Source organism: Dasypus novemcinctus, unplaced genomic scaffold (genome assembly GCF_030445035.2).
Source record: "Dasypus novemcinctus isolate mDasNov1 unplaced genomic scaffold, mDasNov1.1.hap2 scaffold_157, whole genome shotgun sequence".
Classification (NCBI taxonomy): domain Eukaryota; kingdom Metazoa; phylum Chordata; class Mammalia; order Cingulata; family Dasypodidae; genus Dasypus; species Dasypus novemcinctus.
The window spans coordinates 507160-524770 of record NW_026688157.1 but is presented as its reverse complement, the minus strand read 5'-3'; the positions used below and the strand labels follow the sequence as shown (position 1 = coordinate 524770).

The 17611-nt window shown below is 64.2% G+C and overlaps 1 protein-coding gene across 1 annotated transcript; it reads left to right on the top strand.

The window, feature by feature from the left end:
• The first annotated feature begins 1067 nt into the window (after window positions 1-1067).
• On the top strand, window positions 1068-14338 carry ITIH3 (inter-alpha-trypsin inhibitor heavy chain 3). The gene is made up of 21 exons (XM_058292611.2): window positions 1068-1223; window positions 1905-1925; window positions 2709-2875; window positions 2956-3060; window positions 3303-3465; window positions 4007-4120; window positions 5480-5605; window positions 5864-5980; window positions 6189-6357; window positions 7348-7473; window positions 7730-7911; window positions 8718-8903; window positions 9020-9159; window positions 9860-10027; window positions 11209-11237; window positions 11461-11496; window positions 11609-11722; window positions 12175-12379; window positions 12967-13139; window positions 13302-13413; window positions 14120-14338. The coding sequence occupies exons 1-21, from the start codon at window positions 1131-1133 to the stop codon at window positions 14247-14249; spliced, it is 2676 nt and encodes an 891-aa protein (XP_058148594.1). The 5' UTR covers window positions 1068-1130; the 3' UTR covers window positions 14250-14338.
• Window positions 14339-17611: the final 3273 nt, after the last annotated feature.

The window sequence follows — 17611 nt, the reverse complement described above, 5'->3', positions numbered from 1 at the left end:
CCCGGCCGCCGAAGCCCTGGGCCCCTCCCCAGCGGCGTCTGTCCACCGGCCATCATCCCGCCGACTGGGCAGCCCTCTTGTTACCTCTGTGGCTCCCGACACGTCTGATAATCCGTCTGCACCCTTCTTTCTCCACCTCCGCCTTGTCTGCCCCTTCTCTCTGTTTCTCTCTGTAAGGCCCACAGTCAGAGGCCCAGAGCTTCCAGGCCGGGCCACAGTACAGTGGACACAGAAGTCGTCCTGGGCCCAGGAGCCTCGTCTGCGCCGTTTCGTAGTGGCTGAGTGGGAGGGGCACCGGGACAGCTTAGCTCACAGGAGCCGTGGGGAGGTGGGCATGTGGCGGCCCCCCGAGGGGACGGGGGTTGTCAGGGCGCTGGTGTGGGCCAGGGGGTCCCAGCCCCGTTGCCCCAGCCTCCCCACAGATTCGGATGGGAATAACCCCCGGGGCACAAGGGCCACCGAGTCCTCGGCCAGGCCCGGCCCTGCGGGAGCCTGGGACCCGGAGGGGGTGGTCAGACCTGGAGGGAGGCCTCAGCATAAGGTAACGAGGGAGCAGGCCCTCAGGGAGCTGGGAGCTGTCCTGGGGCCAGCTAGGGGACAAGGGAGGATGGCTTTCAGCAGAGGGACCCCGGGGCTGGCCCAGAGAAGACTGGCAAGACGGGCAGAGCAGGGGCGGGCGTGCCGGTGGGCGGGGAGCAAGTGCAGGAGCGCAGGCTGGGGTGGCAGAGGACTCGGGGCTCATCTTTTTCCTGGGGCCACGGAGGGCGCGTCGCGAGTTCGGCTCTGGTTTTGTGCCCTGACGGGCTTGAGAAGGGAGGCGGTGGCTGCCCGCCCTTGGCCATCGGCCCACCCCGGGAGCTTCGACACGTAGCTCCTGCTTTCCCAGGGGGCGCCGCGGCTGCCGGCCAGTCAGGAGTGAAGTCCCTACACTACGATGACACTGGCCGGCCCCCTGCGTGCGGGCGGATCAAGGTCACCGGCCACCAGCCAGGGCTCCGCCCACGCCCCCGCCTCAGGGAGGAGGCGCCCACCTCCCACTCCTCCAGCCTCCGGCAGCAGGTCACTGACCCCACTTGGAAAACAGGCTGTCACTCATATAAGAAGCGCAGGCCGGGCCGTTGTGCTCAGCCATGGCACCCGTTCTGAGGTCCTGCCTCGTCCTGGCCCTGCTCTCTGGCCTGGGGGCTTCCAGCATCCTGAGAAGCCCTCTGTGGCCCCTCGGGGTGAGTCTGCCTGCCCCCTTCACCATCTGGGCCTCACGGTGTCCCACGGGCGGAAGGCGCCGGGTGGGTGGTCCTCGTGGGGGGGGGGGGAGACTGAGCGCTGGGCATCGAGCTGCTCAGGACAGCTGCTGGGCTACAGGAGACCTAGCTCCACCCAGGCCTGTACTCCCCTAGCCCTGGGCAAGGCTCTTAAAGCTCCCTGGGCCTCAGTTTCCCACCTGCCCAACGGGGCAATGCACTGCTCTGCTCCCTGAGGGGCTGTGAGGGTCCAGGGCTTGGGTAAGTGCAGAGGACTCTGCAAACGCCGAGCTGAGTCCTGTGGGGTGCAGTGAGGACAAGAGTGTCTCAGGGGGAGGCCTTGGGGCCAGGGGAAGGCAGGAGGAGAGGAAGAACGAGCTAGTTGGAATTGTGGGGCTGGGACCGAGCACTGGGTTCCAGTTCGCCCTGCCCTGCTTCTCTGGGTAGCTTGGGTACCTGTCCCACTTTGGGTCTCAGTTTCCCCATGAGCCCAGAGCCTTTTCTATTCTGGTATGTGGGGCTCAGGGAAAGTCCTTTGTCCAGAGACCCCCCAAGGCACGTGGGAGGACAACCTCTGAGCCTTGGCGCCAGCCCAGAGCCTGCTCGCACGCCACGGCAGCCTCGGCCCTGGCCTGACCCTCCTGTTTGTCTTTGTTTTTGCAGAAGCGAAGCCTCCCAGAAGGGGTAAGAACTCTCACCAGGGTCAGGGCAGGTGGGCAGATCAGGTGGGGCTGGTTGCCCAATAGCTGAAGGTGAGGGCCCTAATGGCCGGGCCCTCACGGCAAGCGGCCCGCGGCTTCCCACGCTGCAGATCCTTCCCGTGAATACGAGGCCCCCGGGAAGGCATGCCAGGATCACGCCCTGGGACCTGGGGGGCAGCCCTGCCACAGGCCCTGCCCAAGGCCTCCCTGGTGCCCAGGCCTGGGAAGCCGTCCCGTCGTGCCCTCACCAAGCGTCTCTAACCCAGACCTCCCTAGCGCCTCCCTCAGTCCCCTGCCCTGTTGGAAGCCCCTGCCAAGCCAGGAGTAAGTGCCTGTTTGGGAGACCCCCGGGGTGGCGGGGTGGGACACGTGCGAGGGGCGGAGGGATGTCGGGGACCTTGATCTCGAAGCCGAGGTGTGAAAAATGAGCAGAAGGAGCCAGAGGTGCGAAGACCTGGAGGCAAAGCCAAGCCACGAGTGAGGCTGGAGTGTGGGGTGCGCCCAGCAGGGAAGACTCTGGCAGCTGGGAAGAGCAGGAGCCCTTCCAAGTCTCTCACCCGCCACAGCTGCGTGTAAACAGATGCCAGAGTCAAGGCGCAGAGGGATCATCGGAACAACGGGGGCAGGGGAAAGCGAGGGCCCAGGCGTGCCGGGGAGGCTGGAGGGGCGCCTTACCCGCCAGGGGCTTCAGCAGGGCACGCGGCCAGGTTGAAGACCTGGCTCCCCGCGTCCCCGCCCGGCTGGTCAGCGCCCACCCATCCCGCAGGTGGTCGACGGCATCGAGGTCTACAGCACCAAGATCAAGTGCCAGGTGACCTCCCGCTTCGCTCACAATGTGGTCACCACGAGGGCCGTCAACCGTGCGGACAAGGCCAAGGAGGTGTCCTTTGACGTGGAGCTGCCCAAGACGGCCTTCATCACCAACTTCACCTTGTGCGTGTCGCCCGTGGCGGCTGACCCCGGCTCGGGAAGAGGGCCCGGCCCGCCGTGACCCTCCGGCTCTTGCCTTGCAGGACCATCGACGGTGTGACCTACCCTGGGAACGTCAAGGAGAAGGAGGTCGCCCAGAAGCAGTACGAAAAGGCCGTGTCCCAGGGCAAGACAGCCGGGCTGGTCAAGTACGTGTGCTCCTCCAGGCTGGGGGGAGTTGATCTCGGCCGCCAGGGCCCTCAGGGCAGCCTGCAACTATTCGAATGTTTATAGCAAACTGTGCCAGCAATTCCTACCGCCACTAGCCCGTGAAGCCGAGGCCCGGGCCGGGCAGGGGTCTCCCCCAAGGGGCTGGGACGTGAGCCCCAAGCCCAGGCAGAGTGGGCTCGTGCAGGCTGCCGGGCAGTCACGGGATCCCACCCCCCTTCAGGGCCTCTGGGCGGAAGCTGGAGAAATTCACAGTCTCGGTCAACGTGGCTGCGGGCAGCAAGGTCACCTTCGAGCTGACCTACGAGGAGCTGCTGAAGAGGCACAAGGGCAAGTACGAGATGTACCTCAAGGTCCAGCCCAAGCAGCTGGTCAAGGACTTCGAGGTAACCAACTACTCCTGCAGCCCCTGCAGGGCTCGGGGTGGCTGGAACTGCAGGGGGGGCAGTGTGTGGGGTGGACAAGAGCCCATCCGGGCGGAGCTCAGAGCAGGGTCAAGAGCGAAGGGCCCGGGCCCCACCCCTTGGCTGCGGCGGTCTTGGGGAGTCCTTATGGGTTCTGGCCCCAGGAGCTGGGAGCCAAGAGTGGGGATTGGCCCTGGCCCTGGCAGGGACATCAGGGACATTGGGAACATCAAGAGGTGTCTCTGCAATATTTGTAACTGGTGTCGGGCATTGTACCTACGTGAAGCTGAAATCCACAGGCCACGCTGTAGCGGTGGGACGTGGGGCACCGCACAGCAGGAGTGGGAGCACCATGAGGGCACAGTAGCCTTCCACACCCCCCCGGTGAGAGGCAGCAGGCTTGGCCTTGGCAGCCTGGCCCTGGAGGCTGGTGCCTGGACATCACCCCCCGTCTCATGCCTCTAGCCGTATCCTGGCCCCTGCACCTTCACTGACCCCATCTCCTTGCCCTTGGCCGTTTCAGATCGAGGCAGACATCTTCGAGCCCCAGGGCATCAGCATGCTGGACGCGGAGGCCTCGTTCATCACCAATGACCTGCTGGGCAGTGCCCTCACCAAATCCTTCTCAGGGAAAAAGGTAATGTAGAGCCCGCTCAGGCCTAGGGGCCAGGGGATAGGGGTGCTGATCCCCGCAGGACAAGCCTGCACCCCAGGACTTGGCTCATGAATGTGTGTGTATTGGGCGGGCTGGGGGTAAACCTGCAACCATCACCTCCGTTCCTGGCCACCTGGGTGAGGACAGGGGCTGCTGGAGGCAGGGGGTGGCTTACAGTGACCTGCCTGGGGAATTGGGGTCTCAACTGCACTGTGTTTGGGGGGCCGGGGGCCCATTTATAAAGCCTGATCCCATTCCACGTGGAAGGTGGGCAGGGCAGGGGTTATCATCTGTTTCACAGTAAGGAGACTGAGGTCGGAGCGAGTCATCTAGAGCCACATCAAGGGGTGACGGACTAAAGGGAACTTCCTTCTTGGAGCTGGGCGGCCACTCCAGGCCCCAAGGCACCCACCTATGCCAGGTTCTCGCTGGCAGTGGGCAGCAGATGAGTAGACGTTCCTATAGATGCTAAATGGAAGATCTGTCGTTCAGGGCTCCCGGGAGAAGCTCGCACACTCAGAGGGCTGCTTGGCTTCTGCACGGCAGCACCCCTCCCCGGGCACCCTCCCCTCCCAGCTCTGCTCCCTATCCGCCCCCCACCCCTTCAACAGAAACACTCCCACGTGCAAGACCACCCAACATGAAGCCCCCCACTTTTTTTTTTTTAAGATTTATTTTTATTTATTTCTCTCCCCTTTCCCCCCTACCCTGGTTGTCTGTTCTCTGTGTCTATTTGCTGCATCTTCTTTGTCCGCTTCTGTTGTTGTCAGCGGCACAGGAATTTGTTTCTTTTTGTTGTGTCATCTTGTGTCAGCTCTCCGTGTGTGCGGCACCATTCCTGGGCAGGCTGCACTTTGTTTCCCGCTGGGCGGCTCTCCTTACGGGGCGCACTCCTTGCGCGTGGGGCTCCCCTGTGCGGGGACACCCCTGCGTGGCAGGGCACTCCTTGCACACATCAGCACTGCGCATGGCCAGCTCCACACGGGCCAAGGAGGCCCAGGGTTTGAACAGTGGACCTCCCATGTGGTAGACGGACGCCCTAACCACTGGGCCAAGTCCGCCGCCAGAAGCCCCACTTGATGGTGCAGATTTCTTTCCTAAGTGGCTTCTCCATGCTGAACCCCTGCACGGAGCTCAGCCAAAAGGAGGCGGCCCCTTCATCCAAGGAGCTTCTCGTCTCCCAAGGGAGAGGGGATCTCAGAAAGGCCGAGCACGGTGGACAGAGAGGGCGGGCGGTGCTCGCCAGCCCCTGCCTGCCTGTGCCGGCCCCGCCGGAGCCCCGGGGCTGAGAGCTGCCAGGAGGCGCCCGGCCCTGCTGAGCGAGGCCTCATCTGCCACCAGGGCCGCGTGTCCTTCAAGCCCAGCTTAGAGCAGCAGCGCTCGTGCCCGACGTGCACAGACTCCCTCCTCAACGGGGACTTCACCATCACCTACGACGTGAACCGCGAGTCTCCGGCCAACGTGCAGGTACAGCCGCCGGCTGCCAGGCGGGCAGCCCACCGGGCCGCGGAGACGTGGCCGAGCTGCAAGTCCACCTGGCGCCACCGGCCTCGGTCCTTGGCTCGGGCTGAGGTTTCCTGCACGCCACGAGGGGGGCAGGCAGAGCCCCCTCCCGGGGGGGTGGGTAGGAACAGCTTATTCCGCGGCTGGTAAATTTCTGGCTGCTGTTGGCAAGGGCAGCCCAGGGGACATTGCCAGGGCCGCATCGCTCCCTTCCCTCTCCAGGTGGTCAACGGCTATTTCGTGCACTTCTTCGCCCCCCAAGGCCTTCCAGTGGTGCCTAAGAGTGTGGCTTTCGTGATCGATGTCAGTGGCTCCATGGCTGGTCGGAAAATACAGCAGGTGCTCTCCTCGGCAGGAGCGGGAGGGGGCGGAGAGGTTTTCTTTTTAAGTAGGAAAAGTGGGTATTTCTGGCGAAAAGGAGGAAGGGCGACGGGTCAAAGGACGGGCAAGCAGCTTCGCCCACTCTTGCGAGCGCCTGAGCTTGGAGGCGGCCGCGGCTCTCCGGGCCCCCGCGCCAGCCTTTCGTCTGCTCGTCTCTCCTCCCCAGACGAGGGACGCCCTGCTCAAAATCCTGGAGGACATGAGAGAGGAGGACTACCTCAACTTCATCCTCTTCAGTGGAGGCGTGACCACTTGGAAAGACAATTTAGTGCAGGCCACTCCCGAGAACCTGCAGGAGGCCAAGGCGTTCGTGAAGAGTATCACCGACCAAGGAAGTAAGAGCAGAGAAGCGCGCACTCCGTGCCTCCCGGTCCTCTGCCCGGGGCAGCCATTCCCCTCCTGCCTCGGAGCAGGCCCTGCCCCCCCCCGCGGGGTGGGGGTGAAGGTGAGAGAGGCACCCTCAGGCCCGAGGACTGGGCGCAGGGGTCCCCCTGTGGGCCAGGGAAGCACACACTCCTCTTTTTTTTTAAAAAAAAAAGATTAATTTTTTATTTATTTCTCTCCCCCCCCCCGCCCTCTGGTTGTCTGCTCTCTGTGTCCATTTGCTGTGTGTTCTTCTGTGTCCACTTGTATTCTTGTCAGCAGCACCGGGAATCTGTGTCTCTTTTTGTTGCGTCATCTTGGTGCATCAGCTCTCCGTGTGTGAGGTGCCCCTCCTGGGCAGGCTGCACTTTTTTCGCGCTGGGCAGCTCTCTTTATGGGGTGCACTCCTTGCGCGTGGGGCTCCCCACATGGGGGACACCCGTGCGTGGCACGGCACTCCTTGCGCGTATCAGCACCGCGCATGGACCAGCTCATCACACAGGTCGGGAGGCCCTGGGTTTGAACCCTGGACCTCCCATGTGGTAGGCAGACGCTCTATCCATTGAGTCAAATCCGCTTCCCACATTCCTCTTAATAACCCCTTGTTCTGCTGCCCCAAAGCCCCAGAAAGATAAGGCCCCAGAGAACCTGTCTCCTCCACCACATTGCTCATGGAAACCATAATTGACTGCTACGGGCGAGGGGCTGGGAGTCCATCGGCTTGTTTTCCCAACTGCTTTTACAGCCACCAGGTAGCTCTGTCGCCCCGCGGCCCTGGGACGCTGGCCCTTTAGGCCTCAGGGGATAGAGCATCATTCATTCACTCACTAATTCACCCAGGTCTCGCTCCTGAGGGCCCCCAGGTGCGGGTGGAGGGTGCCTGGGCCCATGGGCCTGCTGCCCCGCCCCCACTCCAGCGTCCTTGCACCCCGCTCAGGGCTGTCTGTCTGTCTGTGTCCCAGGCACCAACATCAACGATGGGCTGCTGAGGGGCATCGAAATGCTGAACAAGGCCCGGGAGGAACACAAAGTGCCCGAGCGCAGCACCTCCATCGTCATCATGCTGACCGACGGCGACGCCAACACCGGTGAGGGGGGCGGGGGGCGCAGCTCCAGGCTCCGGAGCTGGCTCACGGCGGCAAGAGCTCGGGCGGCCCTTCCCAGGGCTCCCCCCGTGGCCTGCGAGCCCCTCAAGGGCAGGACTTGCCTCCCTCCTGCAGGGCTGCCCGCTGCCTGCCTGGCAAGGGCCCAGGGCGCCAGCTCCGCGAGCGCAGGAGCCAGGTACCTCTGGGCAGACCTGGCCCTGGGCCGCGGCTGGAGGACGACCACGGCCTTCTCCCGCAGGCGAAAGCAGACCCGAAAAAATCCAGGAGAACGTGCGGAATGCCATCGGGGGCAAGTTCCCCTTGTACAACCTGGGCTTTGGCACCAACCTGAATTATAACTTCCTGGAGAACATGGCCCTGGAGAACAACGGGTTTGCCCGGCGCATTTATGAGGACTCCGATGCCAACTTGCAGTTGCAGGTACTCCTTGTCTTACACACCTCCAGGAACGAAGAGCTCACTACCCCTCGGCGGTAGTCCCACCAGGTGACAGCTTCAGTTACTAGAACGAGCTTCCTTTTGAGATGAAACCTGCCTCTGGCTCCCTCTTACCCATCAAGGGCGGTTCTGACTTTGTTCTCGAGCTATACAGAACAGACCTGTTTCCTCCATAGTGCTGTCAGATAAAATACAGCACATCCAGTTAAATTTGAATTTCCGATAAGCAATGAATAACTTTTTAGTGTGAGTATGTCCCAGATAATGCCCAAGACATACTTAGGCTAAAAAGGTATTTGTGTTTTCATCTCACTCAAACGTGACAGTGTGTCCTGTCCTTTCACTTGCTGAAACTGGCCACCTTTTCCTCCACCACGCTGGGGACAGCACCTCCCTGTCTGCAGGTGGACCCCGGGCCCTCAGCGCCTTTCTTCCCTGGAGCCCATCCTCCCACCCCTTGTTGCCTGTTCACTGTTTCTAGCCCACCTCCCTTCCTTTCCTGTTGTCTTTCTTATTTTCATCCCAACAAGCATGTCTCGAACACTTTTTACAAGCCCACAACTCTGTTCCTTCCTTTTCTCCTTTCCTCTATTCCCCGTTCCACCCGGGCAGGGAGGCCACCCCTGAAGGCACAGTGGTCAGGGTAACGTGGAGGGGACAGTCGGGGCCACAGCGGACCCAGCCCTGGGGGACGTGGCGACCCGCTGAGGCCTCAGTGGAAGGCCCCCCCCCGGGCCCCTCTGCCGGCCCTGGCGGCCTGAGGGACCGGGCTCCCATCTGGACCGCAGGGCTTCTACGAGGAGGTGGCCAACCCGCTGCTGACGGGCGTGGAGCTGGAGTACCCCGAGAACGCCATCCTGGACCTCACCCAGAACAACTACCAGCATTTCTACGACGGCTCGGAGATCGTGGTGGCTGGGCGCCTGCTGGACGAGGACGCGGCCCACTTCAAGGCCGATGTGAAGGGCCACGGGGTGAGCTGGCCTGTGTCTGGGGCCCGGGGTTGGCACGCATGGGGCCCCCGCTCCCTGGCTGACGGCCCACCTGGCCCCAGGCCTCGAGGCCCTCACCCCTCCCACCCCCACTCCAGGCCACCAACGACCTGACCTTCACGGAGGAGGTGGACATGAAGGAGATGGAGAAGGCCCTGCAGGAGCGAGAATACATTTTTGGGAACTACATCGAGCGGCTCTGGGCCTACCTCACCATCGAGCAGCTGCTGGAGAAACGGTGACCCTGGCCCGCCCCTCCACAGCCGGATCCCCCACGGGTCCCCAGCGCTGCCCCAGCACCCACCTGGGCCTGCCCCTCTGCTGGGCAGGCTCCGGGGGTGCCCAAGGGAGTGAGACTCGGGCACGCCCAGGGCCACACGGCCGCACCCCGACCCCGTCTGTCATGCCCAGCCCCCCGAGACGGGGCATCTGTAAGGAGCCTTCACCTCCCAGCCTGGAGGCACCTCGAGGGCAGGGGAGGGTCCCGGCACCCTGTCCCCCAGCACTAGCCCGGACCTGCGGGGATGCTGAGACAAACAGACTGAAGGTTGGGATCCCAGATCCCAGCTCCAGGGGGGAAGAGCTTGGGGTTCGTGCGGGAGGGTCATTGGTGATTTAGGTGGAAGAAGCCGTAAAGCCCCTGGCACAAGACCTGGCGCAGGCCAGCCTAGGGAGCGGCTGTTGTTAGCGGCTGTTCAAGCCCCTTTTGTGTTATAGGTGGGGAAACTGAGGCCCAGCAAGCCAGCAGGGCCGGCCCACGTGCCCCAGCAAGCTGGTGAATTGGTCTTTGCCGAGCCCCAGTGGACCGGGGCCGGGGGCACCGCGGGGGGGGAGGGGAGACGGGGTCCCTGGGGGTCCCGGCCTGGTCCCGGCGGCAGCGCCGGCGAAGGCAGCAGGGGGCTCCTCTCCAGGCTGACTCCCCCCGTCCCTCCCCACAGCAAGAACGCCCGCGGCGAGGAGAAGGAGAACCTCACCGCCCAGGCCCTCGACCTGTCCCTCAAGTACCACTTCGTGACGCCACTGACCTCCATGGTGGTGACCAAGCCCGAGGACAACGAGGACCGGACGGCCATTGCGGACAAGCCCGGGGAAGGTGGGCGCGGGCAGCGGGGCCGGAGGCTGCCCTGTGGATCCCCCGGGCCGGGCGGAGCAGGGCCAGGGCGGGCGGCCCAGACCTGCTGGGGAGGCGCGGGCGCAGGGCGCAAGCACGGGAGAAAGGGCCGAGGGGCGCCGTGGTGCGGGGAGTCGGAAGAGCTCAGCACCTGGACGGTGGGGTGGGGGAGTGTGGAGGGGGCTCCTGGCCCAGGGGCGCCCGGGGGGGCCCAGCTGGCTGCTGGGAGGTCCCTGGCCAGGGCGGGGCTTGCCAGGGACAAGCTCTGGAAGCCGCTCGGGCTGCGCCGGTGCCAGCGGCCTACGGCTCCTGACGCTCTTCTCCGCTTCCTCCCTCGCGATGCCACTGGGTGCAGAAGGTAAGCTCAGCCGGAGGCCCGGCGGGGGGTGTGGGGGGCGAGCCGGGGGCAGCACACCCCCAGAGGGCACCCAGGACGCCTAGGCTGAGGTCCCAGCTCTATGCCAACTCAGGAGTGACCTTGGGCCAGGCGCTGTCCCTCTCTGAGCCTCAGGGTCCCCATCAGCTGGTTGGGGGTGCTCCCCTTTTCAAAGAGAGAGTCGGTGTGAGACTGCTTGGTGACCTGTGAAAATGAGCAACTTAGGACATGCCAGATACTTACCCTCAATGAACCCCACAGCGACCCCCAAGGGGGTCCTCTTATGATTCCCATGTCACAATAAGGAAACTGAGGCAAGGAGAGGTTAAGTCTAGTTGCTCAAGGGCCCGGTCAGCAGGTGGCAGGGCCACCTGAGGCCCAGGTGCCTGGCTGCAGCTCCCACTCTGGCCACTGCGGCCATCATAAAATGGGAACTTAGCCCCCACAAAGCCCGCCACGCCGCGGGGCCTCCCACCCCCGTTTCTGGCTGTACGGGGACCTCCCTCCAAGCAGCACGTGGAGGCTGGTGTGTGCACGTGGGGCTGCGTGTCCTCCCAGCCTCGGGGACGGGGGCTCAGGGCGGGGTGTCAGGAGGGGAGCTGGAGCCTAACGGCTTGCGTCAGCCGCACCAAAGCCCATGCCCCCACGTTAAAGGGCACCCCGTTGCCACCAGCCTAGAGAGGCAGCCCTGGGCACACCCACCTCTTCTAAAGCTTAAACTTAGGGGTCACGTCCCTGGGGCTGGGGAGAGGGTGCCCCCACGCCCCACTCAAGCCCGCCGTCTGGCTTCTTCCAGCCAGGTCTGTGGTCCCCTCCACAGCCTACCAGAGTGAGTACAGCCCCTGCCGTCGACCCCTCTGCCCCAGCCCAGCCCTTGACCCTGACCTGCCCCGGGGTCTTTCCTGAATCCGTTCTCAGGCCTGGTGTCCTGAGGCAACACGGTGGGGGGAGCACCGGGGAGGGGGCTGGGAGGGGTGCGGCGGGACCCTGGGAGGAGGCGCTGTGCCCCCTCTGCTTGTCTCACGCCACACTTGCCCCCTCTGTGCCCCCAGCCAGCTACCAGCCTCCACAAACACCCTACTACTACGGTGAGTCCCCTGCCCCCCGGGGAGTCGGTCCCACGCGGGCCTGGGGGCCGGGGGAGGCCCCAGGTCCAGCCAGAGGCCCCGGGAGCCAGCCCCTTCTCCGATGTGCCCTCAGTGGACGGGGACCCCCACTTCATCATCCAAGTCCCCGAGAAAGACGACGCCCTCTGCTTCAACATCGACGAGGCCCCAGGCACAGTGCTGCGCCTCATCCGGGACCCCGTCACAGGTATGGGCTCCGGGGGGCGGGGCAGCTGGGCCAGGGTGCGCTCCCTGGGGGAGGGGGTGCCTGGGCCCGCACCCTGCCCAGGAACGCACCCCCCTGCTCACGTGCAGAGCATCCCCCCGGCCTGGGGGCTGCCCGGAGCCAGGGTCCCACTAAGACCCTCCGACGCCGGTGGCCGTGGAGAGACGGCGAGCATCCAGGGCAGCCTGGCGGGGGACAGGCTTTCTCCAACAAGACCCCCTGGGCCAAGTCAAGGGTGACTCACAGCCTGGGTCCTTGGCCAGCGCCACCCGAGCCTGTCTCGGAAGACAGGGCTGGACTCTGGGGTCCTGGGCTCCTCGGGGTCCCCACTCTGCCACCCCTCACTGGGTCCGGCTGAAGGGGAAGGCACATCCCTAAAGGGCAGCGTGGGGACCGAGGCCACGGACCCAGGTCTCCCCGCCCGGCCTCCGCAGGCCTCACGGTTAACGGGCAGATCATCGGGGACAAGAGGGGCGGCCACGCCTCCAAGACAGGAAAAACTTACTTCGGAAAGCTGGGGATTGCCAGCACGCCCCTGCACCTGCGGCTGGAGGTGACGACGGAGGCCATCAGCCTGTGGAGCAGGGCCGGGAGGAGCACCTTCAGCTGGCTCGACACGGTCACCGTTGCGCAGGAAGGGTACAGCGCCGCCGCGCCTCCAGGGGGGCAGCAGCCCCGGGGCCCCAGGAGCCTCTTGATTTGGGCAGAAGATGCGCTGAGGTCGCAGGAGAGCCGGCGGCCTCAAAGCCCAGTCCCCTGCCCCAGCAGGCCCCCAGCCCACCCCTGGGCCCTATGGGGGCCAGAACCGGTGGCTAGGCAGGTGGCAGGACCGACTGCCAGGGAAGGACGGGCAGTTTGGGCGAAAGCCTCGCACGGGCCTGGCAGGCAGAGCGTAGCAAGGCTCCCCGCTTGCGCCTTCTCTGGCCTGCCTCGTTGGTTCTCAAAGTCCTCAGCCTCCCCGCTGTCTTCGGATGCCCCAGAGCCCTGACGGGCAGGCGTGTTACTCCCACCCAGGCTCAGAGAGGGGCAGCAGCTGCCCCAGGGCACACAGGACGCCAGCGGCCCAGCCTCTAGGCCTGGGGAGCCTCTGCTCCCCAGCACCCGAGATGGTTTCTGGAACTTGGGGTCCACGGATGGGGAAGGCCCTGCCCAGTTGCCCTTGAAGCAGACCCCGAGCGTCCTGGCCGCTGGCGCCCGGGGCCCGCTGACCTCCTCTTCTCTCCCAGGCTGTCGGTGACGATCAACAGGAAGAAGAACATGGTGATCTCCTTTGGCGACGGCGTCACCTTCGTGGTCGTCCTGCACCAGGTGTGGAAGAGACATCCCGACCACCAGGACTTCCTTGGCTTCTACGTGGTGGACAGTCGCCGGATGTCGGCGCAGACCCACGGGCTGCTGGGTACGGGCCGCTGAGGCCGCGTGGCGGCGTGGGGGAGTCCTGCTGAAGGCCGGCCTGGGCAGCCTGGACCCAGCCCGCGATGCCCCGGTCAGCCTTTGCATCTACCCGGAAAGGCCAGGGGCAACGGCCAGGGGCTGACGGTGAGGGCTTTTTCATTCCCAGGACAATTCTTCCAGCCCATTGACTTTGAGGTGTCGGACATCCGCCCCGGCTCTGACCCCATGAAGCCAGATGCCACGATGGTGGTGAAGAACCACCGGCTGACCGTCACCAGGTGAGGGCCCTGCTCGGGCAGAGGGGGGCTGCTGTCTTCTGTGGGGTGCCCTTGTTTCCTCTGGGGTCTCGGCCCCCTCTCGGCCCCTCCTAACCAAGGGAAAGGCCAAAAGAATATTCATCCTTGACCAAGTAATTCTAGACTCTTAGGATTGCCACTTTCACAGCCCCCCCTTTTTTTTTAATAAGATATATGTTTTTTAAGATTATTTATTTATTTCTCTCCCCTCCCCCCAACCCTGATTGTCTGTTCTCTGTGTCTATTTGCTGCGTCTTCTTTGTCCGTTTCTGTTGTTGTGAGTGGCACGGGAATCTGTGTTTCTTTTTGTTGCGTCATCTTGTTGTGTCAGCTCTCTGTGTGTGCAGCGCCATTCCTGGGCAGGCTGCACTTTCTTTCGCGCTGGGCGGCTCTCCTTACGGGGCGCACTCCTTGCGCGCAGGGCTCCCCTACGTGGGGGACACCCCTACGCGGGGGACACCCCTGCGTGGCAGGGCACTCCTTGCGCGCATCAGCACTGCACATGGGCCAGCTCCACACGGGTCAAGGAGGCCCGGGGTTTGAACCACAGACCTCCCATGTGGTAGACGGACGCCCTAACCACTGGGCCAAAGTCCGCCGCCTCATAGCCCTTTTAGGCCTTGGGCCCATGACCTCGGCAGCCCCCGGCCCACACTGCGTACTCCAGCGTCCCTTTGCTCTCCCCCAGGGGCTCCCAGAAGGACTACAGGAAGGACGCCGGCGTGGGCACGAAGGTGGCCTGCTGGTTCATCCACAACAACGCGGAGGGGCTCATCGACGGTGCCCACACCGACTACGTCGTCCCCGCCTTGTTCTGAGTGGACGCGCCAGCTCGCCTGGCACCCGCAGCAGGGAGACAGAGGGCACCGCAGGGGACTGGGGCAATAAAGGCCGAGTGGAACCCAGACAGCTGCCAGCCTCGGCCTGCCTTCGCGGGCCCCGCTCCGGGCAGAGGGCGGCTCAGAGCGCGGGCTCCGGGAGGGACGTCCCTTCCCGCGCCTCCCCACCGGGGCGCTGACTGGCAGAGCTGGTTGGATAGCTCTCTGGGGAGTCAAATGTGTGGCGATTTGAGAAGGAAAAATCAAGAGCTGACTCGGGAACCAAAGGGACTCCGGGAAGGCGGGAAGGGTTGCGTGCACGTCAGGTCCAAGAGGGCGGTAAGAAAAGACAGCTCAGGAACTCTCAGGACCTTCAGGCTTGAGGTCCCTCTGTGACTCGGACGCTAAGAGTGCCCCACAGGGGACACACCAACGGCGAGGCGGTGATATCCTCTGTCCCTCCCATCACCTCTCCGCCCGCCCGCCCAGCTGGTCAGCTCAACACCCTCTCCGGGCCAGGGTCTGGGGGCACGTCTTGGTGACCCAGTTTCTGCTTCGCGGGGTTCCCCGTGCATCCCTGGGATCCCCCCACCATGCCTCATCACGACCACCTGCTCCACTCCCCAGGGCACCCGGGATGGGGGCAGGGGATGCCGGAGGAGGGGCTCTGAGCGGCTCCCCCGCCCCTGGACAATTGCAACTGCCCTTTCCTGGGCTCCCTGCCCACCTCTTGCTTCCCAGAGAGCTTTTGGAGCAGAGCTGAGCATCACCTCCCGCCCAAACCCTGCAAACGACCTCTCCCACCCAGGGCTCTTGGGACAAGGGCGAGGTTCCTTCTTTGGCTTCTCCAGTTTCCTCACTCTGCATGCCTCACGCTTCCTCCCACTTCCTGGGTTCCAGGCCCAAGACAGCGTCCAGCAAACACCCTCTCCTGCCCCGGATCTTTGCCTCTGCTCTCCCCCCAGCCTGGGGGGCGAAGGGCCAGCAGGGCAGAGGGCGCCCTGCCAAGGGACGCAGTGGGTGCCCTGCCTCACGGGCTCAGGTTGGGAAGGCCGTGTGGGGAATGGGCTCTGTCCCGGGCAAGACACCCGGCTCCCATCCCCTTCCCTGCTGCCAGAGCAGGACCAGGGCTTTTCAGGGCCCGCTTGGGTCAGGGGGCCTGGAGAGGGTTCTGGAAGGAAGGGAGGGCAGTCCGGGAGGAAGCATTTCCGATCAGGGGAGACCCTTGGTGGCTCCCAGAGGCTCCTGGAGACCTGGGCTGTTGCTGCTCTAGGGAGGGGGCCGCCCGAGACGCCACCGGGGAGGACGTGGCAGAGGGCCTGGCTGGCGTGTCCTGGGAAGGAAGAGGGTAGGAAGCCGGGAGCACCCGAGGGGGCAGGCCCTGCCACCCACCCAGGGGCCCTGGGTCAGCGGAGGGGCCTGTGGCTCTAAGGCTGGCATCTGGAGGGTCGGTTTTCACATCGCACGGTGGGGAGAACGGCCCTGCCAGCCGGAGGGTGTGCAAAGGCACGGCAGTTCCTCTCCCGTCCTCCGAGAGTGCCTGTCCCCGCCCTGCCTCTCCAGCAGAAGCCAAGCCTGGTGGGCTGGGGACAAAGGCAAGCGGTCCCCAGCCACCGCCCTGTGCCTTGCCCCAGGACAGAGGGGGCGGCCTGCATACGGGGCAGATCTTGGCAGGTGCCGTCCTACACCGTCCTGGCAGGGCCTACCTGGCCCCAGCCTGCCCCGGCTCTGAGGCCGGAGGCCGTGCTATGTGGCGAGGCGTCCATAGCCTGTGCTGGCCCGGCCTGCCCTTCCCGCCCTTCCCGCCTCCCCGGCATCCCCTTCCACCTCGTCCCATATCTTTCCTTCACCTTCTTGAACACCAGGCACCGTGTCCTGCCTCCAGGCCTGTGCGCAGACTGGCCCCTCCCTGGTGTTCTTGCCCTCCTTCTCCTCGGGCCTAATGTCTCCATATTCTTCAACACTCAGCACCACCGCTTCCAGGAAGCCTTCCCTGATATCACCTAGGTTGGGCTCTTTTCTGGGTGGCAGCCAGCACAACAGCTGTCTCCCCCACAGACACGGTCTGTCCTGGTGCCCAGGGTCCCTGCAGCCCCCCGCCCAGGCTCTGGCCCAAGTAGATGCTGGAAAGCACGAGGTAAAGGAACCAGGGAAGGGTGTGGCTCTTCCCTCCGTCACTCCCCTGCCCTACAGGTGCTGGCTTGTGCAGTCACCATCCCACAGCCCAGCCCAGGCGGCCAGGGGGTGGGCTTGGGTGGGCATTCCTTCATCCCAGTGTGGTTGGGGTAGGTCTGCCGGAGCCCCCAGTACTGCACCCTCGTCTCAGACCCTCTGCACGACCTCCACAAGCGCCCGGCCTGAGCGCCTGTCTGCCATCGAGGCCCCAGGCAGACGCGACTGCGCGGGGCAGCACATTTGTGTGCTGGGGGCTGCTCAAAACCCCCTCCTCCTTCTGGAAAGACCCCGCAGACTGCCTGCGCAGTCGATTGCTGAGGAAGGAGTGCCTCCCCTGCCGAGTTGGTCTGCTTCCTCTCAGCCAGGAAATCAGCTCGTTTGCTGCTTTTCCCTGGTTTCCAGGAAGCTCTGAGCGCAGCTCTGGGCGCCGTTGCTGCTGCGGCACCCCCACCGGACATCTCTGACTTCACTGCCCTTCTGCTGGCTCTTTTATTCTTGTATTCATGGGTTTTGGTCATTTCTCTATGTTTTTTGTTGTAAGCCACGGATAGGACCTTTTTATTTTTATTTTTTTGAGGTAGATGGACTGCTAATACTTTTTTTTCTTCAAGGACGCTCTGCTGAGCAGGAACGGGTGGAATCTTTGGGGTGCCTACACCTGGGGCCTGGACAGGCGAGGGGACCCCCGACAGCTCAGGCCTTAGAGGGGAGCAAGCCCCCTCCCCTCCCGGGCCCAGGCGCCACGTCTGCGCCTCGCCCTGGCCTCTTCCCAGCTCGCTCCTCCGCTAGTGGGCTGAGCAGACAGGCCTGTACCTGCGCTTTGGTGCGAAAACGGGGCGGTGTGACGCAAAGGCCGTTTCGAAGGGGCCCAAAAGCTTGCCCGGCAAGTCCAGGAGGTGGTTTATCAACAATCTCAAACTTGTTCACTTTTTTTTTTTCACAGACCGAGCGCCACAAAGCTCACCGGCCCTCTGCTGCCAGAGGAGCTTCCTCACTGGGGCTGAGGCGCTGCGGTGAACGGGCAGCCAGCTCTCCAGGCCCGCCGTTCCCTGTCTGTGGAATGAAAGGCTTGGGCGAGTGCTCTCCAGGCTCCCTCCCGGCCGCAGGCCCTTGAGGCTGACCATCGAAGACCCCACTATTCTACAACTCTGGGCGTCCAGGCTGGGACTCAGGCCCTGGGATTTGTC

Coding starts and splice junctions, on each gene's coding strand:
- ITIH3 (XM_058292611.2), top strand. CDS start 1,131: ATGGCACCCGTTCTGAGGTCCTGCCTCGTCCTGGCCCTGCTCTCTGGC. Junction 1,926..2,708: donor AGCGAAGCCTCCCAGAAGGG/GTAAGAACTCTC, acceptor CCCATCCCGCAG/GTGGTCGACGGCATCGAGGT. Junction 6,358..7,347: donor GAGTATCACCGACCAAGGAA/GTAAGAGCAGAG, acceptor TCTGTGTCCCAG/GCACCAACATCAACGATGGG.